Here is an 11,476-nt window from a genome sequence, read left to right as displayed (position 1 = left end):
GACGCTGATGACGACGATACAATGATTCCGGATGGCGGTGTTCGGGAGGTCAGGGAAGCCTTGCGAGGAAACGTACCGTTTCCAAACACTGAACGCCCGCTCATCCAAGAAAGGAATAAGTCGAGAACGATTCATCCGAAAGCCGTGCAACTCTCAAGACGCCGCGAGGCTCGCGCGTAGTCAAACGGGCGTCGTGATTCCAGAGCACGGCCGGCACGGCGTCACGCGAAACACACAGAGCATACGCTAGCGCCACGAAAGGCCGAGACTCACAGCTTGGCGGCAAAGATGGCACTGGGAAGTACTCTCGGGTACAATTCTAGTACATTCTACCTCAGCAGGCAACGGTCACTACTGCATGTGCGCCTTTGATTGTGCTCTGATTAACGCGGCCATTTCGATAATGTGACTGGTGTCTTAACGCTTGGGTTGTAAAGATGCGCTTTCGTTTCCGTGCACCTTTTATCAGTAAATTTCGCCTTATATTCGGTAAACATTTGAAACGTGGTTATTCATTTGGATCGCACATACGTCAAAACGCATATTGTTGGGCTGGCTGGCTCAATGTAGGGACCAACGGTGACATCGAATAGGAGCAAGAACTTTAGGCGACCTCAATGTTCTATTTATGTGTACTTAATGACACTAGATAAAGTTAACCTAGTGTTAATCTAGTGAGGCGAGTCTAGCTGTACTATTCGAGGAATTAGAGGGTGTTCAATGGGATGTAATAGGGCTCAGTGAGGTTAGGAGGCCACAAGAGGCATATACAGTGCTGAAGAACGGACACGTCCGATGCTATCGTGGCTTTGACAGAAGAGAACTAGGGGTGGGATTCCTTATTCATAAAAATATAGCTGGTAATATAGAGGAATACTATAGCATTAATGAGAGGGTGATATGTATCGTAATTAAGTTTAATAAGAGGTACAAGATGAAGGTGGTACGGGCCTACGCGCCTACATCCAGCCATGATGATCAACTGGTTGAACGCTTCTACGAAGACGTAGAAGCAGCAATGAGTAAGGTAAAGACACAGTATACTGTACTGATGGGCGACTTTAATGCAAAGGTAGGCAAGAAGCAGGCTGGAGATCATGCAGTTGGGGAATATGGCATCGGTTCTAGAAACGCCAGAGGGGAGTTACTAGTAGAGTTTGCAGAACGCAATAATTTACGCATCTTGAATACCTTCTACAGAAAACGGGCTACTCGTAAGTGGACGTGGAGGAGTCCTAACGGCGAAACTAAAAATGAAATAGACTTCATAATGTGCGGCCACCCGGGCATTGTACAGGATGTGGAAGTAGTTAACAAGATCCGATGCAGTGACCATAGTATGGTAAGATCTAGAATTCAACTAGACGTGAGGAAGGAACGGCAGAAACTGATACGCAAGAAGCCGATTAATGAACTAGCTCTGAGAGGGAAAGTACAGGAATTCAGAGTTTCACTTCAGAATAGGTATGCGGCTTTAACCGAGGAAACCGACCTTAGTGTTGACGCAATAAATGATAATCTGACTAGTATCATTAAGGAGTGTGCAGTGGAAGTCGGGGGTACAGTCGTCAGACAGAACACTGGTAAGCTATCCCAAGAGACGAAAAACCTCATTAAGAAACGTCAAGCTATGAAAGCCTCAAGTGCAACAGACAAAATAGAGCTGGCGGAGCTTTCGAAGCTAATCAATAGGCGTAAAGTAGCCGACATAAGAAAGTATAATATGGAGAGAATTGAGCATGCTCTAAAGAACGGAAGAAGCCTCAAAGCTATGAAGACAAAACTGTGCATAGGCAAAAATCAGATGTATGCATTAAGGGACAAGGAAGGCAATGTCACAAACAATATGGATAGAATAGTTGAGGTAGCGGAAGAGTTCTACAGAGATCTGTACAGCAGCCGAGACAGTCAGGATGATAACGTAAGAAGCAGTATTAGCGCAGAGGAATCTGACATCCCACCAGTATTGACAGGAGAAGTAAAGAAAGCCCTAAAGGGAATGCAAAGAGGCAAAGCAGCTGGTGAGGATCAGGTAACATCAGACCTGTTGAAAGACGGTGGAGAGATTATGTTAGAAAAACTGGCCACCCTGTATACGAAGTGTCTCTCGACGGGGAGGATACCAGAATCTTGGAAGAATGCCAACATTATCTTGATCCATAAGAAAGGGGACGTCAAGGACCTGAAAAATTACAGGCCCATAAGCTTACTGTCCGTTGTCTACAAGCTATTTACAAAAGTAATTGCTAACAGAATTAATACGACATTAGAGTTCAATCAACCAAGGGACCAGGCAGGATTTCGTACAGGCTTCTCAACAATAGACCATATTCATACTATCAATCAGGTGATAGAGAAATGCGCGGAATACAACCAACCCCTATACATAGCCTTCATAGATTACGAGAAGGCATTTGACTCGGTGGAGACATCAGCAGTCATGCAGGCACTGCGGAATCAGGGCATCGACGAAGCCTACATAAACATAATGGAAGAAATCTACAGCGGCTCCACGGCCACTATAGTCCTCCATAAAGAAAGCGAGAGAATCCCAATAAAGAAGGGCGTACGGCAGGGAGACACGATCTCTCCAATGTTATTCACCGCGTGTTTACAGGAGGTTTTCAGGGCCCTAGATTGGGAAGAATTAGGGATAAGAGTTAATGGAGAGTATCTCAGTAACCTGCGATTCGCTGATGACATTGCATTGATGAGTAACGCGGGAGGCGAATTACAGCTCATGATTACTGAACTGGATACGGAAAGTAGAAGAGTAGGTCTGAAAATTAATATGCATAAAACTAAAGTAATGTGGAACAATCTTGGCAGAGAACAGCGCTTTGCGATAGGTGGAGAGACACTGGAAGTTGTAAAGGAGTACGTCTACTTAGGACAGGTAGTAACCGCGGAGCCGAACCATGAGAGTGAAATAACTAGAAGAATAAGGATGGGATGGGGCTCATTCGGCAAGCGTTCTCAAATCATGAATGGTAATCTACCACTATCCCTGAAGAGAAAGGTATATAACAGCTGCATCTTACCGGTACTTACCTACGGAGCAGAAACCTGGAGACTTACAAAGAGGGTTCAACTTAAATTGAGGACGACGCAGCGAGCGATGGAAAGGAAAATGATAGGTGTAACCTTAAGAGACAGGAAGAGAGCAGAGTGGGTCAGGGAACAAACGGGGGTTAAGGACATCATAGTTGAAATTAAGAAGAAGAAATGGATATGGGCCGGGCACGTAGCACGTCGGCAGGATAACCGGTGGTCGTTAAGGGTAACTGACTGGATTCCAAGAGATGGTAAACGCGTGAGGGGGAGACAGAAAATTAGGTGGGTAGATGAGATTAAGAAGTTTGTAGGTATAACGTGGCAGCAGAAAGCACAGGACCGGGTTGATTGGCGGAACATGGGAGAGGCCTTTGCCCTGCAGTGGGCGTAGACAGGCTGGTGATGATGATGATGATGAATGACACTAACCCCGAGCGCTTGGTTCACTACCCTGGCACATACCGGCATGTCCAGTACGGGTATTATCGCTAATCGTGACGTAACTGACGAGCATGTCAAGTTATCGATGTCACGACCGGTCGTAACATCGATAACAAATTTGACTAACATGACTGACAGGCCTGTCAGTCATGTTAGTCAAATTCGTACCCTTCCATGCTAATTTTCTTTTTTTCTTTTGCTGGTTCTTTTTCTTTCTTTTTAACAACGCACATTCGGTGGCGAATCTGCGGTGCTGCACAAGGAACAATGTTGCTAAGGTCCTCCTAGGTGCCAGCGCTATAAAAAGGAAGATTGAACGGATCAAAAGGCGCACGAACTGAAGGTTTATTTCTTGAACGCGCAGAATAAGTGCCGGTTGCACACAAATAGAAAAAAAAAGAACGCAGAAATACAAAGAGAAACGAAAATGGACGAACCTAATGTGTGTTCAAAACGGGTCCTGCAAGGAAGCAGACACCCTTTTCTGATAGCACAACACAGGCGGACCCAGAAAGGGAGTTCGGATGTCCTTACACCCCCCATCCTCGTTTAATTTGTGAATGTATACCCTCAAGAAGAGGGCCTATCAGGCATCCCGTATTCTAACCTCCCCACCCCCTTCCCCCCTTTCCCATAAGCAGATTCCCTCCTTGGTAATGTCCCGTATCAGCCCCTGTAAAGCAGGTGACACTCACACACATTTTTTGACCAGCCTTTATATCTCTTAGCCATAATTTCTCGTCTCCTATCAAAATACTGGCAAATACCATAGCGTCCTATATCCGAGTCAACTGATCGGCCGTAGTAGTAAGTGGTTATTTCTTCTTATCTCAAAAGCTATGGAGATAGGAAGGCTGGGTGAATCATTTGTCAGAATACCCTCCGATATGCTATCAGAGAAGAGCGTCTGCTTTCTAGGAGGCCTTTCAGTTGTTTTGCCTTTTTTTCCCTGCTCTTTGTACTCGATCAAGGCTCCCCCCATAAAAATAATTACCCCTCAAAATACCCCCTGGCTACGCCACTGCAGACTACCTGGGTCTTATCACTACGGGCTATCAGGAAAGCTCAGATGAATGCATTTTTTAAACGTTTTGCTTCCCCAAAGCTCAATGAGCTAACACGCTTGTTTGCCCAAGAATAGTTGCCATATTTATCAAACACCAGCATATTGTATTCCACCATCAGTCTGTATGTTGTCACTCACGATCATTACACCAGAGAGAAATCTCCTGGCATGCAGCAATAAGCAAAAGTACGAAGGCATTGCTCATTAAAATAATTCTGCATCAATGTCATCTGCCTGCAAAGGCATAACCAGAAACTTTTTTTTTTTGGGGGGGGGGGGTTATAACCTCCCCCAACTACACCAGTGAGTGGAATCAAGACTAGTTCTTAGAAACAAGCACCACTGCACTAAGCGCAATCTAACGGCGCTCGCACATGGTAAGGCACTTGTGCATTCTAGCTCGTATGGTACTTGGGCGTGATCATATGTACGAACTACTTATTTTTATGCAGCCACGTTTTTCTAAAAAGCATTTGGAGACTAACTCAGTATTGTGAGATGTTGCATTGGCATTTATTAATTGTTGGGGTTTTACATCCCAAAAGCATATGATATAATTATGAGGGACGCCGTAGTGGAGGGCTCCAGAAATTTTGACAATCTGGTGTTCTTTAACAGGCACCAAAATCTAAGTACATGGGCCTCTAGCATTTCGTCTCCACCGAAATACAGCTGCCGTGGCTGGGATTTGATCCCCATCGGTATTTGTTTAAACTGCGCAATAATACTAAAGTTGATCACAGAACCACCAGTGCTCGAATTGGCAGTAATGTCTTTATTAGTACTTTGTTACATCATTTTCTTATTCACAGACGTTAAGATAAAGCAGAAAAAAATATGATGTGAAACGCGCTTCCTGCAGCCATTATCGCACACATCAAAATATACACTTTAAACATCCAAGTGAAGCAGCCTTTTTTAATGTCTACAACCACACAACAATTTTGCCGCTGCCCTGCACACACCACGGTAAAAACAATAGACCAACAGAGTGGTAACAGCTTCAAATACAACAGCTACAACAGAGCTAGTTGACACAGTAGGGTTCCTTACTGGATGGCCCAGCCAAACTGCAGTAACACAGGAAGAGTCCAGATTCACCCACTTCAATCGGGCACTGGTAAAACTAGAGCAGCACACAGCTGTCGCTCATGACATGCCTTTTTTTTTCTTTCTTCAAAGTCCGGACAGGGTGCTAGCAACTTCGGCAGCAGGGCTTCTTGGACCTCACCAAGGCTGCAGTTGCGACAGCACACCCAAGCGCAAACTGTTTTCACGACGGCACAGTCCTTGCTGTCTGCAAATCCTTGGGCCGGGGAGCGAGGGAAATAAATAGCACTTTATTACCTTTTACTTCTGCTGACTCCACACGACACAAGCACGGGAGAAAAATGGTAAATTTCACATGAAAGGGAGGCGACATAAACCAGTGGCGTTCGACATTCTGCAAATGGTGATACCGTGGGGATTGACTCTGGGGGTGCTTGACACGACGCTCAGATCTGGAAAGGAAATTACAGCCGGCGTCACAAAATGTGGCTAACCGATACTGCGGCTAAGATGCTGCTAGCAAATTGAGCAAAGTAACAGCACGACGCTTACCCCTTCGATATCCTCGTCGCCACTGACTTCGTCGAACTCAATGTTGTCGTCCTCCTCCTCTTCGCCAAAGTTGACAGTGTCGTTGATTTTCGCTGTAAAAAAAATTGAAGAGATTGTAATGCCTACTTAAAAATAAGTTATTCTCAACACGCTTGCAGTGCACGAAACCAAAAGAGCACTACCCTCAAAACCCTGGACATTTGAAAGCACATTCACATTGAAGAAAATTGCGAAGAAACAATTATAAAACACTAAGAATGACAGCTCTATATGTTGCACTGGAAACGTTGCATACAACATTGCATAGGCTTCATATTCAGGAAATCAACGGTAACACAATCAAGTTATAGCTGCACAGCAGAGATAAGAAAGTGTAACCCAAAACATTTCCAATCCCTGCTGCATTAACCACGTATATTAAATATAATGCTGCTCAAGAGAGATTGACTACCGTAAAATCCCAAGCAAGTGCCCTCCTCCCTTTTTTTTTTTGAGATTTGTAATATGTGCCAATGATTGAGCAAGCGCCCTCCCTTCCCCTCTTGTCATTTTCACTGTTTCATTCACTGTTTTTATTCGCCCGACGAGGCCGAATAACGACAGTGAATGGGGGGGGGGGGGCACATGCTCAAGAATTTACGGTACCTTTTTTTTTTAAGTCTGCTATGTTTAAAGGGACACTAAAGGCAAATAAACAATTTATGTTAGAGTGAAAGCCCAATGTATGACAACTTCTAAAACGGCAATATTATCAACAGCAGTGCCCTACTTACCGAGAAATTAAGCTAAATGTATCACATGACGAGCGCCACGAGTGGGACATTTTCGAAGTGATCCCGATGACGTAGGGAAGTCGGCCTACAATAAATCCCTAGTAATCAAATTAGCAGCAGTAAAAAAAGAACATTCCGAGCATCAAAAGACGTAATAAAATGCTGTTTGTTCGTTTCCGCTTGATTCATGGAAAACAACCTCCGTGGCGTTGCCATGGGGAACGGCGCGCGTGGTTCAAAGGTTCCGTTTTCGCCGAGCTGTGCCTCGCCCGTCTCAGTGGTAGTTTCGGGATCGCGTACTGCCGTGCGTGTTTTGCGCGCTCGTGAAGGTCGCTCTGACAGAAAGTTCGACAAAATGCCGCATGCGTGTGATATTGCCGGATGCCCGAATGGTGCACAACGCCAGTGCTGCAGCAAGGAAACCGGTGTGTCTTTTCACTGGGTGCCGCGGAATGAACCCTTACGCTCGAAGTGGCTTAGTGTCATGCCATTGCGCCAGTGTGCTAAACAGTCAAAACCTCTGCGTGTGTGCTCGCTGCACTTTCGTACTGAGGATTACGAGACCAACCGCAACTTGGTGACGGCTTTGAATGTGCCCATCCGAGCAAGTCTTTGCCGCAGCGCCGTTGTTGCTACTGTGGGTCCCGCTACTTCCGCTCGGCTGCTACTAGTGTCGGCGGCCGCGCAGTAAAAGCGGGCAACGTTGGGCATGGCAGCAGTGACGTATGAGAGTCGTATTTTCAGGCGGGAGATTTGAAGCGCGCTAACGCTATGCGGACGACTAAAAATGTGATTTTATTTCAAAATAAGCACTTCCTTGGCACAAAAGCAGCGTTACGAGGTTTCTGGACCGCTATTTCAACAATCACCGTCGACTTAATATTTGCCTTTAGTGTCCCTTTAATGCTCACTGCTGTGCCCACATTTGATTTATCCTATTTTGTCAGACCTGGTTGTTCAGATCTCTGGCACCTATTACACTACCGAACAAAAGTAGCCATTGGGTGAAACTGATACCTGAAAACAAAGTCCCTTTATACATTCAATTTCAACAGCACTACAATAAAGCACCGTATTTACTCGAATGTAACGAGAGTTTTTTCAAAGATTTTTGCTACCTAAAGTTGACCCTCGTGTTACAACCGAATACCAAAATTCAATTTTTTCTTCCTGGACACAACGGAAAGTCAGTTACAATCGTGGTCGCATTACAATCGAGTAAATACAGTGATATGACAAGGAAAACCAGACTGCCTTTCAATCTGCGGCTTACCGTGCTCGGGCAGTTCTCCGTAGGACTTCAAGTTTCGCGCTTCGTCTGGGTTGTATTTGAGGATGACATCTGCCTTGGCATCTTGATAGTCCCGCAGACCAACTAAAATGATGTCGCCCTGGTTTATCCAAACCTGCAACCAGTATAAGGCGTCACAACACAAGTTCACAACTTGTCATGCAAAATCCGATTGCCTTGTTCATAGCTTAGTATCTGCAACATGGAAATATGCGTGGTATCGATAATATGGTAGTGGAATGTATATACTGATTAAGTAACCTTTAGCACCAAAGGTACACATTGGCAAGACTGTGCTGTGTGAAGTCATGCAGGTAAACAGTAAATTGCCATCTGCACGACAATGGCTCTGCCATAAGTGACACCTGAAAGGTGAGCAAATATTTAGGCTAGGTTAGGTCAAGTGAAAAGTGCCCAAGTCAGTAGAAACAAGGGTGTAGGTTGTACCAGCCATGTCAAAAACAGTTCGGCAAGCTGCAAGTTGTACAGAGTAACTTCTTAAATTTAAGTTTTCTTCAGAGTTGTCACAAGGTTTCTCAGCTGTGCTTCTTTTGCAAGTTGTACAGTTCAAAAATTTGCGAGAAAGTATACAGCCACCAACAGATTTACGCTGAACAGTGTAAACTCAGCTCTTGCAGGCGCTGTATGAAGAAAATGTGAACTATAAAGGGCACGCATCAAACCCAACTTTGGAAGGACAGTGCGTAATGATAGCACATTCAAGGCACTGCCAATAAGAAATCACCCACAATTTCTGCTAGAGAAGTAATGAGGTGCTTAAATGCATACCTGCCAAGTTTGGAGGAACGGAATCCGGGAGATCTACTCAACGGGGGGGGGGGGGGGGGGGGGGGTACTGCGATAGCAATTATATGGACACTGTCAGCGGGATTTTGCGCTCGCCGCTGATCTGTACAGAGTCCAAACCGCTAACATCGCTTACGCATCGTCTGTTTCACGTGCGAGTAAATGCGCGCTAGTGCTAGGGACGAACGCGGTTGAAGCAGAGATGAAACGACCCGGCCGTCACCGTCGCGTGAAGGGCACATGTGGTAATTTCGCTCCGCGTGCGAGGCCTGTCGTCGCTTGCTTACCAGTTATTTCGTCAACTTTGCTCATGTGGCCAGACAAAGCACTGTACGCGCGGGGGAAAACTGTATTTCCGGGAGATTTTCCTATGCCCCGTACAACCGGGAGAAACGTTCAAAATCCGGGAGTCTCCCGGGTAATCCGGGAGACTTGGCAGGTATGTAAATGGCATGTTTGATTTAACTATACCTACACATGGCCAAATAAGTGATGGATAATGTGCACACAGTTATGTACAACTTTGTTTAAAAGTTACTTGCTTTTTTCCTCAGTTTTCCTCGGATGTGACAGAGTCTCTTCATGCCGTCAAAGCACATGGCCTCTAGCCGTCCGTTGCCGAGCATTTTGATAACTTGAGCATATTCTGTTGGAAAAAGGAAGCCATGAAAAGCAAGCTGTTAAGTAGAAGCAAGAGCATGTGCCACTGGGCCAATGAAAATCAACACTGAAATGACCACACACGTTGTAAAGCACTGAAACTTAGTAACATGGGACAATAAAAGGAATACTACTACAGATTAGCACGATTTAAACTGTAGAACTAGTTGGAGTCATACAGACAATTGGTAATTCAGAATACTTCTGCTGTAAGAATTTCTGCTAAGGAATTGTAGGAAGAAGCGGCATGCACCACCATTACACCACGGCAACATATAAAAATGGTCTCTTGACAACTACGAAGTTGGATGGCAATGAGCACTAGGTCTTAAACCCAGTTCAATGCAACAAGTTTAGCACTAGTTTAGGTTAGACGTTTCACCAGACCGAATTTACTACTATATTTATTACACTCTATAGCTTTAACTCTGACCAGGTGCAAGCGTTCCTAAAATGGCTAGCCCCCATGTTCTTAAAAGTTCGCAAAACGCCTTAAATGGATCGTAAATATACTTGGTAGTAGCGTGCCTTACCTTGACCGTCCTCCTTGAAGACGAGTTCTCTCTTTTCTGTTTCATTTTCGTTCTTTCCTCTTCTCCTGTTTTTACCTCCCTTTCCTACGAGCAAAAAGAAAGGAGCGTGAAGGCGCAACCATGACACAGCAGATACTGGAGCCACGAAACACGCAATCAGGTGTCACTGAGAATGCGTAATTCTTTACGAACTGATACAACCATGTATGGCACGAACTGATGAGAAAATGTCTTCATGCCCAACCACATCCCCTAAGTTACGTTTCATGTCATTCTTCGTTTACGGTCATGGCGATGACACCACAGTCGAGGCACTGCCCTACTATTTGGCAAACATCGAAATTATAAGCATCCCTATACCGCGAAAAGCGCTTCGAACGGCTACAGGACCGTTCACCGTGATATGGAGATTGCGAAGGCTTTGTGGAAGAAACAGTGAATCACACTTTCAGACAAGAGCTGACGAGGCAAGCCGTACAGCATACGCATGAAATCCGGTACCTCAGCTCCGGCGTTAAATGTCACGCAGTGTTTGGAACAGCCTTGGTACGCCTTCACGTAACAACAAACAAAAACACGTAGTAGGTTTTTTGCTACTAAAATATAACGCTATGCGCATTACACCAGACCCCTAAAAACACAACCATTGTGAGCCGGTCATCAGTCGCCTCGTACTAGCGCGCAAGGCACAGTTCAACGACGATTCGGAAAGAAATTGAAGGCCTAGTGCTCACCCTTGTTCTTCGGCATGTCAAGACTGCTTAGTTGACGTTTTTCACAATAAAATTCTCACAAATTTGGGAGACCTACTTGCGCAGCACGCAATATGGACGACGCACAAGTCCGGAAAAGATGGCGCTACCTGCGCAGTCTCAATGTTGCTTATATTTGCTGTGCCATGTCGCCTAAATCACCAAAATCAGCAATCAAGAGTCAAGCGTTACCAACGTCACCGCGGGACAGGCAAAATAAAGCCCAAAGTGCAGCCGTTTTGCTTCATAAGACATTTTTTTTTGCGGTTTGGACGTATCTGCAAAGAAGTTTTACTTTGAACAAATTTTTTGTTGTTGTCAATTTCAGCCTCTGAGATTTTTTATCAGCGCGCTAGCAACAGTAGAAACTCACGGAGGCCAGCTTTCAATCCTACACGTTTTCTTGTTTTGGTTTCCCGTATGTAAGGGTGGCGCCGCAGTAGCCACTACTCTCCCTCAGGCACGGGAGCGACTAATAAAAAGCCACCAAAACATGT

General features: G+C 45.2%; 1 protein-coding gene across 2 annotated transcripts; it reads right to left on the bottom strand.

Annotated features, from left to right (window-relative positions):
• Positions 1-5,316: 5,316 nt before the first annotated feature.
• Positions 5,317-11,153, bottom strand: LOC119396645 (eukaryotic translation initiation factor 1A, X-chromosomal). 2 transcript variants are annotated; one of them, XM_049417181.1, is made up of 6 exons: positions 10,962-11,153; positions 10,228-10,311; positions 9,577-9,680; positions 8,210-8,342; positions 6,158-6,255; positions 5,317-6,056 (listed from the first exon to the last, which is right to left on the bottom strand). In XM_049417181.1, the coding sequence occupies exons 1-6, from the start codon at positions 10,975-10,977 to the stop codon at positions 5,835-5,837; spliced, it is 657 nt and encodes a 218-aa protein (XP_049273138.1). In that variant the 5' UTR covers positions 10,978-11,153; the 3' UTR covers positions 5,317-5,834. The 2 variants fall into 2 exon arrangements, 1 of the variants encoding a protein (XP_049273138.1); XR_007416638.1 differs by lacking the exons at positions 9,577-9,680; positions 10,228-10,311; positions 10,962-11,153 and having other exon boundaries at positions 5,317-6,063; positions 6,164-6,255; positions 8,210-8,375.
• Between the last annotated feature and the right edge of the window lie 323 nt (positions 11,154-11,476).

The sequence above is a fragment of the Rhipicephalus sanguineus genome, chromosome 6 (assembly GCF_013339695.2).
Source record: "Rhipicephalus sanguineus isolate Rsan-2018 chromosome 6, BIME_Rsan_1.4, whole genome shotgun sequence".
In the NCBI taxonomy this organism is placed as follows: Eukaryota; Metazoa; Arthropoda; class Arachnida; order Ixodida; family Ixodidae; genus Rhipicephalus; species Rhipicephalus sanguineus.
This window is presented reverse-complemented; position numbering and strand designations above follow the sequence as displayed.